We start from the raw sequence: 17,419 nt of genomic DNA on the forward strand, positions 1-17,419 counted from the left end.
ATCGACTTACTGTTTATTTCAGTACTTAGCCAAATTTATATTAGCATACAATGGATCTGTTATTGTAGATGTAACAGATCCTATAGTTGTTTCCAAATCTCCAAGTGTGTCATAAAACAGATAGTTAACGACTTACGAATTCATCCGAATTTAGTAGCTTTGGCGTATATGTGTTAAAATGATAGAGTTTAGACTAGGGGTGGTCGGGTAAAACCGATAACCCGAACCGTTAATTCTTTATTGGGTTATCGGTATTGGGTTGTTGGGTTAACGGTTCGGTAACGGGTTAAATTTTTTTTTATTGGGTTATCGGTTCGGGCTCGGTTTGCATTTTTGTTATTGGGTAAAAACCGATAACCCAATAAGAATAATATAATTTACTAATTTACCCTTAAGTATTACTAGGGTTATTTATTTTCCTAATTCCCTTTTCACTCTTCAGTCTTCAGTCGTTTGTCTCTCAGTTCTCATTCTTGTTTCCGTCGCAGCCCCCAAGAGTCAAGACGCAAGACTCACCACCAGTTCTCCGCCAGACATCAGTAGATACTGCACAGAAGTGGGAGCGTGCTTTTGTTAAGAAACAACAAAAGTTGGCAGTTTACACGTTCTGGCAGTTTGATTTCTTTGTTTTATATATTGCAATTTTTTTTAGTTGTTTTATCTTATCGGGTAAACCGATAACCGAACCGATAACGATATATAACCGATTAACCGATAACCAATATCTTATCGGTTTGGTTATCGGGTTATGATATTTGTAAACCGATAACCGATAGGCAAAACCGATAATGTTCAAAACCGAACCGAACCGACCGATGCCCACCCCTAATTTAGACTTAGTAAATCAAATAAATTATTATAAAATTCAAATTGAAACTCATATTGTACGTTCAAATCTAAAATTTTCATCTGTCAAGAAAGACTATTTATTAGTACAAGATACAAATTTAACCTTAAACACATATATTTTAGTACAAACATCGAGTGCAAATAAATTTTTCTCTAGATAACATCAACCTAGGCATTGAGTGATAAGAGGTAGGGACTAGGGAGGGGTGGTTTCTTTGGTAAAGGAAGATCGGATTTACTAGCAAAATTAATTTTTATGAAAATCCTAGTCTCTGTCACCCTTTTCCAAATGTAATATATACCTTTTTAATAACAATTTTTTTCGTTTTTCTACGGAAAAAAATTGTTAAAAAAGTTCGATTCACATAGTCAACGCCAACTTATTTGGAACTGGAACATCGTAATAAAGTTCGATTTATATAGCTGGCCCCAACTTATTTGAGATTGAAACCCAGTAATTGTAGTTGTTATGGCTAAGGGTGTTCATAAAAACCCGAAAAATCTAACCAAACCGACCAAAAAAACCGATACCTTTTTAGGTTTGGTTTGGTTTTGAATTTTAAAAACCGATCAAATTTGGTTTGGTTTTGATTTTAATCAAAAAATAACCGAAAAAAACCAACTATAGAAGTAGCTATTTAAATTTATTATTATATATTAACCCGATATATAATAATATGATACATATTAGTCATTTGTATTTTTAGTCTAGTTTGCTTTTATAACAATATAATTCTTTGCATTTACATTTTAGTTTGATTGGTAGTTTTCTTTTACTAAGTACAAAACTTTATTTCATGTTAAAAATAATCAATTATTAATTGAGTACTTAAATTATTCATCACTATTTGATTAAATTATCATCAATATATCTTGATAAATGATAGATTTCTGAAAGAGCAATTGATTTGATAATATTACCTTAAAAATGTAGTCACCGGAATATGTGTTTGATAGTATAGTCTCATATTTAAGAAAAAACCCGATAAATAACCGAAAAATCACCAAAAACCGAATCAATAAAAAGACTTAATTAGTTTGGTTTTGTTCCAATATTTGAAGAACCGACTTACCTGATTTGATTAGGTTTTTTTCAGGGAAAAATCGATCCAAACAAAACCACTACACAAGATGATCAGGATTAACTCAGTAATTTAAAAGAACCAAGTTCTCCTGTCAAGTACTATAGTACTTAATGATGGGAAATAAACAAGAAGATGTAACACTTAAATATGAAACCTTCACTAAAAATTTACAAGGCTCATTAGGCAGTCCCTCATATTCTAAACTAATTTAACATTAGTTTCTACCTATCTGTACCTTTTTTGCAGTTTTGTATCAACTAATTTAGCTAAGGTATGAAAGTAAAGCCAAAGAAAGAGACATGATAAAATGCATGCCTTGTCTGTTCTTTGACAATGGATCAGGGCATCATTCTTAAGATGATTCTGCCACCATCTTGAATGTGCTAACTGCTAAAAGAATGAGCAAATCGAACATTAATCCGCTTCTTAATTGGCGTCCTACAAGACGGACAGTCGTTCATTCCTTGCTTTTCGTGAAGCACGTTACATTGTCCACAAAGAACCTGATGGGCACACGGGAGGAAAACCACCGACATTTCCTCGGTCAAACACATAACACATTCCCTCTCCATTTCCACACTTCTAGAGCCAAAATTGTTGTCAAAGAGTGCAGAGTTCTTTGTGATTTTAGGAGACTGCAGCCTCACGTCGATGCCTCTTCTAAGTGCCTCTATTTTTGAACCTTCAGACTGCAATCTCAATCGAGCTATTTCACTCTCAAGCTTTTGGATATCTTCTTTACACTTTTGCATGTTGCTCTCCGCCATTTCTCTCATATTATCCTCCTCCATTTTACTCTCAACTCCCCGTTGCTCCCTTTCAGCCTTAACAGAATCAGCCTGCTGAAGAACCCTTTGTTTCTCCCTCTCCTCCTGCTCCGACAGAGCCTGCAATTCTTTGGTATCTTAGCATGAAACTAGAAAATGTACAGCACTTTGTGTTTTTCTCGTACAAGTTAAAAGTGTGCAACACACAAAGGTAAATCGCTTGAATTTGATTTAAATCATTTCAAATAAAATTGTACCAGGCTCTTCTAATAGACTAAGCTTATACTAGAAAGACCATCAAACTGCAACTAAATTATCAAAAGCAAGACTTATTGAATATGTGTTGGAGCCGCCTATGTTGCGCGGGCTCTCCAAAATGCCGCCACACCCATGTTGGATCCTCAATGACATTTTCGGAGAGCCCAAGCAACGTAGGGAGCCACCATTACTGGAAGTTATAAGTAAATCAGAATCAATAGTGTACCAGCAACAACAAGTTCATTCACGGCCTAAAAACCCTACTAGCTTTATATAGAAGGTATGACATATAGACTAACAATACTGGTAAACAGTTAAGACCTCAATCAAGAAGGCAAAGAAATTTTATTCCTACAAAGGATACCTTAAACTGGTTCTGGTGCTTTTTGGCTCTCTCAAGTTCCTGCTCCAAATGAGCTACTTTTTGCTTCAGGGTAGAGAAGTCGTCCTGCAGTGAGCCCTTCTCTATCTCCCATGCTTGACACTTCTTCAATATCTCCTGCTCCCTTGCAACGGCTTGGTGGAAGTTTGTAGCAGACGCCACAGCAGCCAACTTCGCAGCCTCCATCTCCTTCTTTAGCACAGCATTCTCCACCTCAAGCCTGCGAAGAGAAGAGTTAGCCATCTCAATCTGGCCACTGGCATTTGACAATGCATAGTCCATTTCAGAAAGCCTCTTCGCGGCGTTTTCCTCCACCATTTGCTTCTCCTTCTGAGACTTATCAGCCTCTTCTTTCTCTTGCCTCAGCATTTTAAGCTCCTCCTTGTCCTTTCCAAGCCTCCGAGCCGCCTGCATAACCTTCTCATTGGCCCAATCAGTCCACCCTTGGAGCTCTTTCTGCAGCGTCTGCATACGGGAAATTAGCAACAATATAGTTTCATCTTTCTCATTTTGTGGGACATGTTTGCCCAAAGACTCATCGTACGGAATACCAGCGTAATAGTCTACAACAGCAGGGGTATTTGTGTTAACAGCAGGCAATGCACAAACAGTATCTTGAGCCGGTTGCACACTAGAAGTTTCACTTGAAGGTGCGATGGACGGGGAGGTACTTGAACTATGAGAGCTTCCTTCAGCTAAAGGACCATTGGTTTTAAGTGAAGTCGTTACCTTAGAGTAAGTACTCTTCATTACAAAACCAGAAGAACCAGATTCAGAGTTGAGCGTCTTGTCCAAAACCATACTGCCCCAGGTGGTGAGTTTCGCTTTAAAGGAACCCTTACCCATACGACCTTTGTAGCTTTTCTCGAAATGAAATGACTTTTGCCTAAGAATATCCTTCTTAGATGACCCCCGTTTCGCAGCTCCAGCTATGTCTTCTAAAATTGCTGCTTTCGACAAAGACAATATATTCTCCCTGATAAGCCCTGAGGAACTCTGGTTCCCTGTAATTCCCACTTCATGAAGATGTGAGTATATGGACTCCTGCAATTGAGCGATTACATCGGCACAAGGAACTTCAGAATGCAAACTTTGAGCAATCGGCATTGAAGGTTTTGGCGGTTGTAGTTTATCCATGTTCGATTGAATCAATTCAGAAGCCTCCTTTGTTTGAGCAAGTTTTGAACCACATGAGCTTTCTCGTGGACTTTCTAAACTGCATAGCTCGCCAAGAAGATCTCCTTCTATGGCGCATGCATGTAACAGGTTCAGATCACATATTAAAAGGCACCACATCGCTTCTGCGACGGTAAAAGCTGGCTTAACCTCCCTCAGCACGCATATCATCTCCAACATTGTGTACTCAACCAGGCTATTTAAATCCTCAAATATGAGAGGTGTAGAGGAATCCAATTCTTTTTCCCTACTTAGTAAAGCCAAGGCACCGTCAACAATAGTTGAGACAGCATCCTTGCTACCGTGATAAAGGCCACTCCTTAAAATGACCCATTCAGCTATTTCCTCACTATATCCGCATTCAACAATCCTCTTGATTGCACTTTGGAAAGTTGCGGACAAGTTATGAAATAAAAGTTCCATTAGCTGACATGCTATTGTATCGTCCCAATCGGCGTGTTGTAAGGTTTCCACTCCTTGTTTCTCATTGGACTGATGACACCTGCCCTCGAGTGAACCGACCCCATTAGGTGTGCTTTGAAGTTTTTCCTCTAATAATTCATATCTTGGAAATTCAGTAAGGGACAGGGCCGGTGCATCAACAGGAATATCTAGAGGAGACTCAGATAAGAATTTCCTCTTGTTCCTACTTCCTTTTTCCTGAGCTGATATTGCCAATGACTTCTCATCAGCACATTCACCGTTGTTATGATTCACCATGTTCATTTTCTTTTCAACAATCATTAGACGTTCCGTTGTAATCGTATTACTCGAATCTTTATCAGCAGTTCCCACTGTTGCAGTGGAAGGCCATTTAGTAATAATGTGCTAGGTAGCGGAAATAAAAAATGAAAGGAGAACATAGCAGCAAAAGAATAAAAAAACTTTCAAATAGTGACAAAAGAAGAAAAAGCAACTGATAGATTTCTCATTGACTGAACAATAGAACCATTGTTAAAGGCTGTTAAAGCGCGCTCAAGCCTTGAAGCTCGGTGAAGCCCAAGTTGTCCATTTTGCCTTTGCTTAATTGGTGCTTTAGTGTAGGCCTGAACGTGCTAAGGGATGTGCACCATCACTGATGGGTTCTGTCTTTAGGAGCACGACAGCATATAGATATAGCTTAATTACAGTATTTCTCTTTTACCCACATAATTATTGTTTGTGTTTATAGTTACATATTTTTTGCATTACATTTCTATTTTTTTTTCTTCGTTACTTCAAGGTAGGAGTAAGGCCTGCGAACATATTACTCTCCCCAGACCCTACTTGTGGAATTACACTGGGCTTCTTGTTGTTGTTGTTTTCTTCATTAAAGCATGCTTTAATTGAACGTTCCGCTTAAAGCATTTTTGCGCTTTTTGCTTTTGACTACTCTATTTATAGAAGATTATCTAAATACAACTACACATCCTACCAAAACCAGTCGGGATCGTATACGAATCTTTTATATCCATTCTTCTCTATATCAATACTCAATAGTCAGTCTATTAAGACAAATTAAGGGCTATCTATTTTAGAGATTCTCACAATATTATCTGAATAAGGAAAAAAATAACAACAACAAGGGAAAAAAACAGAAATAAATGGAAACAAGCATACCTCTGCGACACACTATAGGTGAAGCTGCAAAAGAATCAATTTTTCTGCCAAAAAACACTCAAAAATATCAAAAGGGAAAATACCCATAACTCAAAATTTGCAAATAAAGCAATAATTTATCAGTTTTCACCCAACAAGCAAATCAAACAGAAAATCCAAGAAACCCTCAGCTCAAACTCTTGCTCAGAGCCCAATAATAAAACTAAATATAGCAAAAATTCAATCTATAATCAAAAGGGTCACCATTTTTGGCCAGTAATTACACCAAAAGTAACATTTTGGGGGTATTCTTGAAATACAATAACAAAATGAAAAAAGTAAACTGTAATCGAAAGGGTTACTCACCAAAAAATTCTGTTTCTTCTTTTTTGGCTCTTGGTAGTCTATAGAGTCCACACTAGTGTGTGTGTGTGTGTATTTGCTATGCTCTCAGCAGGTGCGGCTTTGGAGTCGTGGGGGACTGTGGGTTAACTTAACCCTTTGTCTTTTTTTGTCTTTGGTCACTTTTGATGATATTGGTTTAACCAGGGTTAGGTCATTGCAAATTTCCATTCATTTATGGAATTTTTTTTCTTACTGTATGACTGAAATTTTTATCCTTAATTAGATATTTTGGATTTGAGGCGAGTAATGGACGACATTTTAGAAAGAGTTTTATCTGCATAGATGGTATATTCTGCGTGAATTCGAATTAATCGAGCTAGTGTAAGGAGCTTATTCGAGACTAATCCAAACTAGCCTTATACTGAGTTAATCGGGTATAACTTCGAATTAGTCGGGTCGTGTTTCAGATACTAAGTGATTAAGCAAAAAAAATAAATATTAAAGGGACCCCATAATGTTTGCTTGACCTACTTCGAATTAATTGATTAATGAGTTCCGAATATCGGATAGTTACAACAACAACAAGAACGACCCAATAAGATCCCACAAGTGGGGTATGGGGAAGGTAGTGTATACACAGACCTTACCTCTACCCGATGAGGTACAGAGGTTGTTTCCGATAGACCCACGGGAATATCGGATAGTTGAAGCACATAAATAAGAGATTGAAAGGAGAAAAATGGAACTGGAATAGTAAAAACTGAATTTAAGTCTATAATTTGGAATATTACAAAACAATTTTTTTCCTTTTTTAACTATGATGTATGCATAAAGGTAAATAAAAGCACTAAAAATAAGAGTTAATTTAGTTTATCAAGAATTTCAACGTTAATGTTTCGTAAATCAAGAATAAAATTGAACGAATTTGGAAGAGCAGAATTGAACAAATTTAGTATAAAGATTATGGTTAGTGCCTACAATTTCATGGTTATTTACAATTTTGTGAAAGAATTTGGCCACAAAAATTAAATTGCCAAAACTAACTCTCTTTGCTATAGTTGCTAAGCATGTTGCAATATTTACCTAAATAGCCACAAAATTATTTGTTACAACAAAAAGTCGTAGTTGATCACGATTTTTTGGTTCCCCATTTGAAGTTAATGTGGCAATGATAACTTTTTACCAACAATATTTTATTTGAAATGAAGACTTGAACGCTCGATTACATTTATACTTAAAAGTTTTATGTAAATCAATCTAGCGTAATTAATTAAATATAAATGCCAATTTTTTTCTATGAAAATGTCACGATCCCAAATCGGACCCGGTCGTAATGGCACCTCTCGTGGAGACAAGGCAAGCTGACACAATCCCCAAATTTAGTTTTAACAATTTAATAAGTCAATTTTAGTCATTTATAAGGATAAATCCCGAACAAGTATAGATTTAGCGAAATAAAACAAGTGCGGAAATGAATACAGCCCGACATCGGGGTGTCACAATTTACGAGCATCTACTAGGGTCTAAATACAACGGAAAAGTCTGAAATGTACTAAATACAGTATAATGAAATCAAGAGGGAGGAAAGCAGTGATGCGAACGCCGTCAGCTACCTTGCTAAACTCTGATGACTCTGCCTCTGATCAACCAATACTCGCTACCGGGTTCAGAAATACCTAAATCTGCACACAAGGTGCAAGGAGTAAAGTGAGTACTCCGACTCAGTGAGTAATAATCATAACTAAAGACTAAATGATAGGAAATCACGAAAAGTACATCAACATGATTTATAGAGTAGTAAAAACCAGTAAGAAAGCAATGAAGCTGTAAAATCTCTTAAAGCACCTTAGCTCAGTTTAAACTTCTTTAAAAATGACATAACTCCTTGTGAAAATATCAAAATGATAAACGATTTAAAGATTTAGAAACTAGACTCGAAGATTTTTCATTTGATAGGTTGCACACCATATAACTCTCGATATATTCCGAGATAAGTGCTTCTAAAGTCGGCTCCAAGCATCAGAAAATTCTGTCGAAACTGCTCCACCAGCCATCTTCAATCAATCATAACTTTCTGATAAATTGTCCAAATCATGAATGGTTTATATTTTTGGAAACTAGAATGCAAGGACAACAACTTTTATGTTTTGCAAATTTTTAGGTTCCTTATAAATTTCGAGATATAAGCTTCCAAATCCAGCTCCGCGATTGCACTAGTTGCTGTCAAAACAGCTTTCTGCAGAAAATTTCAGCAACTCTTTGGTCCAAAATTTATTCCGTTAACCTTCTGAAATCTACCCGAGGCCCTCGAGACCCTAACCAATTATACCAACATGTCCCAAAACATGATACGAACTCGCTCGCGGCCTCAAACAACGTCGAAATCATGAATCATACTCCAATCCAAACTTTATGAACTTTGAAATTTCAAACTTCTACATTCTATGCCGAAACCCGTCAAATCACGTCCGATTAACCTCAAATTTTGCACACAAGTCATATTCGACATTACGAACCTGCTCCAACTTTCAGAATTGGAATCCGACCCCGATATCGAAAAGTCAAACTCTCGGTCAAACTTCTCAAAAACCTTCAAATTTCTATCTTTAGCCAAATGACTTCAAAATGACCTACGGACCTCCGAATTCACTTCCGATCGCGCTCCCAACTCCAGAATCACCATACGGAGCTACTCCCAGACTCAGAATCCCAAACGGACATCGATAATACTGAAATGCACTTCAACCCAAACTTATGAAATTTCTTCCAAAATGCTAACTTCCACAATAGGCGCCAAAACGTCCCCCGGTCATCCAAAACTCGATCCGGGCATACGCCCAAGTCCGAAATTATCATACGAACCTACTGGAACCTTCAGATCCCGATTCTGAGGTCGTTTACTCTGAAATCCAATCTTAGTCAATTCTTTCAACTTAAAGCTTTCGAAATGAGAATTCCCTTTCCAAATCAACTCCGAATTCCCCGGAATTCAATTCCGACCATACATACAAGTCATAATACTTGAAGTGAAGCTGCTCATGGCCCCAAACTGCTGAACGACGCGCTAAAGTTCAAAACGACCGGTCGGATCGTTACAGAGAAGTATGTACTGAATGGTTAAACAAGTAAACAAATTGCATAAAAGATTTAAATTGTTGCGTAAATGTTAGTAATTTCATCTTATACAGATTTGCGGGGTTTTGTGTGCTAAAAAGACATATATAATATTTTTGGTATACATAATACATCTGGTATGATCTGCCTATAATATTTTTTTTTCTTTCCCAGCCAAATTTGAGCTAATTACTTTGTCTCTTCAATTGTATAAAGTTTCCTTTGTAATTATTCTTTCTTTATTGAGTTAACTAAACACGATCCGCATTTATCATCTTCAGAAACTTATCTTCTTCTTCTTTTTTAAATTTTTTTTAAATTTTGTAACCTAAACACATTCAACATTATGCTTTTTTAGGACAAATTTATATTCATTAGCATGAGATAGAAACGCATCACAATTGTGTACTAGTGATGGAGTGTTATGCTATAATTTACGATTTACTCTTTTTTGAACATCCACAAGAACAATATTGTACATCCAAAAGAATATAATTAATTAATTAATGAAAAATAATAATCTTAAGAACTCAATTTCGCATGACATGATCAAATTAAAAAAATAAACGACATGGTATAAATACTCTTATGGCCATATTTCTTGCATACACACATACAACAAAGAATATGAGAAATCTATTTTTTTTTTTAAAACCTTCCTTTATACCTCTATTATACAACTTCAAGAGGCAAAACAAGCAAAAATTATATAGTGGTCGACAAATTTTCCTTTTTTTATAATTTTGATATAATATAATTTCTTTACTTTATTATTTTAATATTCATCTTCTGATTTTCTTGCTTCCCTTCTAAACTCCAAACCTTATAGGCATTTCATCGTGCACCATGTGCAAAATCTAAAATTAGTGAACTTAAAATAAGTGTGATTTTGTTATATGTATAAATTTTAATTTCTTTTTCATTTATATATATAATTTGTATTGAAAGCAATACGTTCAGTTGAACTCGCAGAGCCCGAGCTAGATCCGCCTCTTTTTTCATTGAAAATCTAGCTAAGAAGGTATAGGTTCAGCTAACCCAAGATTTTTGACACTGAGCTTGTATTTAATTTCAATAAATATTAAACTTTGAACTCAATAACTTTAAAAATACATTAATAGTTCAACAGTAAGATCTATAAATTTTGAATCCGTCTCTATCTGTTTGGTTTCATACATTACTCCTCGAAGGTATGCCTCGAGGAACGATAAAGATCATAAGGAGCCCATAGATGATCAACAGTACATGGTTTTCTTGAATCCAATCTCAACCATGGTTTACCTTTACCACTCCAATGTAGTAGACTAATTGGCCCAGGATGTAAATTCCTACATTTACCTTCAATATTATCACCACCTAATCCATGTTGGTTCCATCTATGATCAACTGGCATAATATTTCCTGCTAAAGTAAGTAAAAATGGTGGCAAAGAACCTAAGTGATATATTCTTTTTTGCTTTTGAACAATCATCCAATTCTCAACTTGTTGTGTATAATTTCCTTGTCTCCATTTTTCCACATCCATAACCATAACTCCTGTGTTGAAATAACATGGTTTTCGCCTTTCAAATGTTCGCGATAATTTGGGATCATTCCAAAATGTTTCAGTAAAATAAGTTGTGAAATTTGCTTGACAATATTCAGGTGCTGCTAATATCTTGTCACCAAGTTCAACTTGCCATAATTTTGCGATGTCATCAACAATAACTATGTCAGAATCAAGATAAATTACGCGTTTCACGTCCATTGGAATTAGATCAACCAGATAGATTCTCGCATAATTTAATGGTTGGTCTAAGGCTTGACGAATGGACTTTGAAATTAGGCCACGGACCCTGTGCGCATCAAATTTGTAGAGCCTGAAATTGAGGTAGGGAAAAGTGGACTTAATGCTAGAAAATACCACAGGTTCATGTCTTACACATAGGAAGTGAAACATGACATCTTCTGGACATGTTGAGTGTTGTAAGATGGATAACACAGCAGCCATGGTACCTACAGAGACAAAATATTAAGTAATTAATAACATGTTGTCTCTAACGACTTAAGCTTTTATAATATATAATTATATATTTCGATACAGTATATCTGAGTACATGCAGAGGCGTATGCAGGAATTTTTGTAAGCGGTATCGAAATTTATAGAAGAACTGAAATGTCACTTTGATTATCATACTTTTAGACAAGAAATAACCTTATTTTATTGGCTTTGTTGAGTCTTAAGTTAAAAAAGATTTTGAGTCCAATTCTACTTCATCACAATTTTTAACTACAAAGGCTCTCTCAAATATTTACAAAAGAAAAATGTGCTAGTTGAGGTTTGAACCTTTGACCTCATAGAGCAAAATCAAGCATAAAATCAACACACCAAGGCACAATTTATGTCAAGTGGTGTCATTTTTTCTTACTTATCCGTTTCCGTACAGTATTAATACATATTTTTAGTAAAGTTTTCCGACAAAGCGGTATCGCATGACACCGCTTGAGGAAGTGTGCATCCGCCCCTGAGTACATGCAAGATGTTCATGAGTTCAAATATCTTATTGTCATGTAAAAAGAAAAACATTTTTGCATGTATTTCATACAGTTTAAATATCATTTTACACCAGTAGGTAGTTGACCTATTGTAGCATGTTAATTAGTTAGTACTATTTTTTAAATTACTTATAATTAATATTTATCATAAAATTTTACATGCATTATAAATGATATAGTTATGTAAATATTTTACAACATCATTGCACAGGATTTTACCCGAATTTTTACTTGAAAATGAATCATCAGCAGGCATGTAGAAACATAATGTTATAAAGTAATTAAAAGTATGATATGCCAGACAACTTAAAGTTTTTAGATAAGCTAGTCGCACATTTCAATATTACCTCTCAAGTAATTAGCATCAAGGGTCATGGCGACATGAATATGATCAACGGCCGACGAACCGCAATCTCTCCCATTGCGAAAAGCCGGTGCCTCCCGGAAGACGGGAACGTGCAGGCCGGTTGGTTTCAAAATAACGCCAACACGGACGCTGGTGGTAGTGGTGGTGGTCGTAGCGGTGGTGATCAAGGAGATTTGGTTGCTAATTAGGGAGAGAAACAGGAGGCCAAGGAGATGAAAAGAAGGAAAAAAACTCCAAAAGGCCATCCTGTAGTTTGCATATAGAATAGTGCATTAGGGGAAAGAAAGTTGAAGCAGCCATTGGAAGCTAGGTTAAGAGAAGGTTTAGGAGAGGTTATAAATGATTGATTGATAAAGAATAAAGGATAAAAGTTGGTAGGATTGTGAGGGAGAGAATTCTATTTGTTTAGGAACCTTTGACTCTTATATATATTATCCTTTTAGTTACTTCCGAATAATGTATTTGAGGCAGTTGTTCGAATTCCTTGCAATTAGTAACTCATTTTCATGGATTAACTAGAGTCAATGATATTTTTGAGGGGCTTAAATAAATGAATTACCTCAGCTTCTACTCTTTTTTCTTTTCCATAATTATAGCATCCATCATTTGTCTTATCTAAAAATAATTCTATTAGTAGAAAGAACTAAAAATATATATTGAAGTCAAAATTGTGAATCTTGCAAATTTATAGTTAGAAAACACATATTTTGAAAAGGAAATATGGGCCTAGATATTATGAGACAAACAAAATACCTAAGAATTTGACTTTCTATTTTGATCGTTGCTTGGCTGGAGGGGTTAGGATATTTTCTTGTAATTAATCCAAAGTCAACAACAACAACAACAACAACCCAATATAATTCCATTTAGTGGGTTCTGGGGAGGGTAGTGTGTACGTAGACCTTACCCCTACCCTAGGGTAGAGAGACTGTTTCCAAATAGAAACTCGACATCCTTCCCTCCAAGAACATCCCACCTTGCTCTTGGGGAGACTTGAACTCACAACCTCTCGGTTGGAAGTGGGGGTTGCTTACCATCAGAGCAACCCCTCTTGTCAATTGGCTATTAATTCGGCTTATGGATAACTGTATGACGGAATTTATTTTTCATAAATATTTTTTTTATTTTAAATGTTTTTCATGATTTGTTTTTAGAAAATGTATTTTGGTGCTCGGTTGGTGAGTGAAAAATAATTTTGAAAAATAAGATTAATAATTTTATTAACAAATCAAATAGGATTTATATTATTGATTATTAATAATTAATAATAATATATAAATGTTGGTTAGAGTAAACGATATAAAATTAAGAGTTAACATAATCGTAAGAAAAATAATTACTGTTATCCATAAGTGAGAAAAGTCATATTTCTCCTTTCGGTGTAAAATATTTTCCAAGAAAAATGGCTATAACAAAACACCACAAAATGGCTTTTTCGGGGGATAGGGGGATGGGGTGTGGGTGATGGGTCCTCAGAGCATTTATGTATAATCTAGGCAAACATTATGCGGGGTGATGGCGAATATGGGTAAGGATGGTGGTGGATTGATAAGGTGGGTTATGGTGGGTGTGGGGTGGCGGGATGGGTGGCGAGGAGGTGGGTACGTAGGGTAGGGGTAGGGGTAGGGGCACGAGTATGAGGGGGCCGGGGTGGAGGGTGCGAGAGGTGAGATGGTGGGGATTGGGAGGAGGCAATTAGTGTGAAATAGCCATACTTATTTTCCCTACCCCACCAGGGATTTCGATTTCCTAATTTTTAAGACCATTCGGATATGAAAAAATTAAAAAATATTTTCATTTATACCAAGCACACTTTTCCTTTTGTTGAAAAATTATATTGAACACAGACAAAAATAATTTTTTATTTTATTTATCGATTTCTTATGTTATTTTTTCTATCAATTCTTATAAAAATAGGTACGTAACTAACATAACATTCGTAATAGACCACAAAAGTCTCATGTTTTCGAAACTCTCTCTTATAATATTCTCCGTTAGAAAATGTAGAACTTAATCTCTTCTTATCATCGAACATTAACCAACTTTAAAATAGCTTACATTTCAGATAATGAATGCATAAAGTTAAAAAGATATTGTTTGAGCAAAAAGTTTAGAACTCTTTTATCGAACTCATTATTGATAATAAAGAAGGTAAATCTTAACCAAACATAATTAATTTCAGATCCAAGCATATGAAGTGTGAAATAAAAGAAGAGTAGGAACATATAAGATTTATTAATGTGATAATCGTACATCAAACATGAGAGATGAGCTTGCATCCAGAGCAGGGATACATCATAATCATGGGAGCAAAGAAAGGGAAGAGAGGTGACTGTCGATAAACAAGAAATTCTTCTTGACTCCTCTGTTGTGGTTGCTCTCCTCCGAAAAATCCCCCTCTTCTATGAGCTCTCTCCTCATATATATAGCTCATTTCCCCTTTATCCAATGGTTTTTGACCGACGTGCTTTCTTACGACTATATCTTTCATCGTTTGCTCGAACACAACGCTTGTTCTATGATATACGTTTTTCGATGATTTGACCCCGACGATGGCTGAGGTGCTCTTTGCTATCTCAGCTTGGTCGACCCCTTATCATTCCTCTTGAGGACGATCACTATGGTCAGAGTTTGACCCATACACATTTAGTCTTAGCTTGCTTTTTTAAGATAAATTATACATGCAATATGGTATTGAACGGATATCATATGTGGAGCACTCATCAAATAGCATAAATTAAATTGTTATTTTTTATTATATTATATTATATTATATTATATTATATTATATTATATTATATTATATTATATTATATTATATTATATTATATTATATTATATTATATTATATTGTATTGTATTATATTGTATTGTATTGTCTGAACTATTATTTAAATAAACTCGTGCAATGTGACGACCCGATCAGTCGTATCATGAGTTACCGCTCTGTTTTCCCCCATTGCTTCTTTATGCTTTGTTTATCCGTGTTATGTGGTATCGGGTTGGTCGGATCGAATCCGGAATGGTTTTGGTAATGTTTGAGACACTTAGTCTCTGAAAGTAGCTTTAAAGTTAGAAAAGTCAACCGAGAGTTGACTTATTGGTAAACGACCTCGGAATGCGGATTTTATGGCTCGAATAGCTTTGTTAGGTGATTTGAAACTCAGGAGTGTGTCCGGAATATTTTTGTGATGTCCGGTGTAGAATTAGACTTGAATTGGCGAAAGTTAGTCTTTAGCGATTTCCGGTCGGCAGTGGAAAATAGGCTATCGGGGTCAGAATGGAATTTCAATAGTTGGAACAGGTTCGTAATGTCATTTTGGATATGTCTGCAAAATTTCAGGTCAATCGAAGTTGTTTTGGATAGTTTCAGCATCGTTGGTGGAATTTAGGAATTTCAAAGTTCATAGGCTTGAATTTGATGTGATTTTGGTGTTTTGATGTTATTTTTGGTATTTCGAAGGCTCAACTAAGTTCGCATGATGTTATGGGACGTGTTAGTATATTTATTGAGATTTTAGAGGGCCTCGGGTGGATCTCGAAAGGTTAACGGATTAATTTAGACTAGAAGAAAAGTTGCTGCAATTTTCACAGCAGTATGAACAGTACTTGGGTGAACAGTACTTGGGTGAATAGTAAAACGCGTGAGCAGTGTGAGCACGTGATTTTTGCCTTACGAAAACTACTTCAAAAATAAATCTAAAATAAAATAAATTTCTGTTAGTATGCAATTTGTGAATTTGCGTGGTGTTTGTTAAATATTTGTTTTATGTCCGTAAATATTCACGTTGTCATAATAAAATGAAAAATAAAATAAAATACATGTTGCATGCATATCTAGGATTTAATTATGCATTAATTCAAAATAAAAACACAAAAATATGCATTTTTGTTCTATTTTAAATATTCCACTATGTGATTAATGTTTTGTCTGTATGTTGAACAGTTGTTATAAAGTGATTAATATTGTCTAGAAGTTAAAATTGTTTTATAATTAAATTTAGGAATTTAAATTAGAAAATTGAAATAAAAAATAAAATAAAATAAAATAGAATGTGAAAATCGGACCTGGATTAAAATCCAGGCCCAAAACCAAATTACCCCCCTTAGCCCAATCCAGGCAGCCCCAAGTCCGGTCCAATCCAGACGAGCCAAAACGACAGCGTTTGGTCGTAGCTTCTCAGGGACCGATGGATCAAATCCAACCAACGGTTAAGATCTCACCCCCCTTACCCGTAACCCGTAACCCGACCCATTGACCCGACTCAGCCGACCCTGGCATTAAACCAAACGACATCGTTTGGTTTAATGAACTGATCCTGGCCCTTCATTCTACTTGATCTAACGGTTAGTATCAATTCACCTTCCCCCTATATAAATCCCAAATCCCTACCCCGGCCCCTAGCCAAACACCCCCCTTCCTTCCCTGTTCATCATCCCTTCCAAAACTCACCCCTAACCCTAGCCGCCCTAGGATCCCACCGCCTGAAACCCGGCGGCATCAACGCCGCCGGTCACCAAAATAACACCCTAGAACCCCTGAACATCTTCTACACAGATCTGACCTTAGTTTTCTTCGAATCAGACCTCAACTCTTCGAATACTAAATCGAAGGTGGGTCTGAAAACTCCAACCTTTCCAATGGCTTCCAAAATAACACCATAGCTTCCCCCAACCACCCTAGGTATGGATCTGTTGCTTGTTTGGCTCGAATCACTTCCGAGCTTCTCGAATCTTCTTTTGAAGATTCGGACCAAACAAGAACAAACTCAGATCTGTTCTAAATTGACACCAAATGACCCCTAGGTTACCCTCACCCTTGTGTCGTATTTGGTCCCCCTCGAATCTGACCAGAAATGGTTAAGTCCCAAATCGAATCTTCAAAAAACCTAGAAATACCAGACTTTTGGATTCTGCCCAAATTAAATAAAGATTGAGGTTTAATCGACCTTAGTCGAAGTAT

The 17,419-nt window shown here is 36.0% G+C and overlaps 2 protein-coding genes and 1 non-coding gene across 3 annotated transcripts in view; all 3 read right to left on the bottom strand.

The window, feature by feature from the left end:
- Positions 1 to 6, bottom strand: part of TRNAS-UGA (transfer RNA serine (anticodon UGA)) — an 82-nt gene extending 76 nt beyond the window's left edge. Inside the window, exon 1 of the tRNA in view lies at positions 1 to 6. This exon is cut by the window's left edge and continues 76 nt beyond it. This is a non-coding gene — a tRNA (tRNA-Ser).
- Positions 7 to 2,057: 2,051 nt separating this feature from the next.
- On the bottom strand, positions 2,058 to 6,591 carry LOC104237270 (putative E3 ubiquitin-protein ligase RF298). The gene is made up of 4 exons (XM_009791380.2): positions 6,462 to 6,591; positions 6,117 to 6,160; positions 3,324 to 5,311; positions 2,058 to 2,821 (listed from the first exon to the last, which is right to left on the bottom strand). Exons 3-4 carry the CDS (start codon positions 5,259 to 5,261, stop codon positions 2,318 to 2,320), a joined length of 2,442 nt encoding a protein of 813 aa, XP_009789682.1. The 5' UTR covers positions 5,262 to 5,311; positions 6,117 to 6,160; positions 6,462 to 6,591; the 3' UTR covers positions 2,058 to 2,317.
- Positions 6,592 to 10,613: 4,022 nt separating this feature from the next.
- Positions 10,614 to 12,743, bottom strand: LOC104237262 (probable galacturonosyltransferase-like 4). The gene is made up of 2 exons (XM_009791368.2): positions 12,437 to 12,743; positions 10,614 to 11,549 (listed from the first exon to the last, which is right to left on the bottom strand). Exons 1-2 carry the CDS (start codon positions 12,699 to 12,701, stop codon positions 10,732 to 10,734), a joined length of 1,083 nt encoding a protein of 360 aa, XP_009789670.1. The 5' UTR covers positions 12,702 to 12,743; the 3' UTR covers positions 10,614 to 10,731.
- Between the last annotated feature and the right edge of the window lie 4,676 nt (positions 12,744 to 17,419).

The sequence above is a fragment of the Nicotiana sylvestris genome, chromosome 2 (assembly GCF_000393655.2).
Source record: "Nicotiana sylvestris chromosome 2, ASM39365v2, whole genome shotgun sequence".
NCBI classification, from domain to species: Eukaryota; Viridiplantae; Streptophyta; class Magnoliopsida; order Solanales; family Solanaceae; genus Nicotiana; species Nicotiana sylvestris.

Bases quoted from the DNA above. Each gene is read 5' to 3' on its own strand.
- LOC104237262 (XM_009791368.2), bottom strand. From the start codon at position 12,701: ATGGCCTTTTGGAGTTTTTTTCCTTCTTTTCATCTCCTTGGCCTCCTG. The intron at 11,550-12,436 runs GTAATATTGAAA...TTGTCTCTGTAG, and splicing joins TGATGCTAATTACTTGAGAG to GTACCATGGCTGCTGTGTTA.
- LOC104237270 (XM_009791380.2), bottom strand. From the start codon at position 5,261: ATGATTGTTGAAAAGAAAATGAACATGGTGAATCATAACAACGGTGAA. The intron at 2,822-3,323 runs GTATCCTTTGTA...AAAGAATTGCAG, and splicing joins AGCACCAGAACCAGTTTAAG to GCTCTGTCGGAGCAGGAGGA.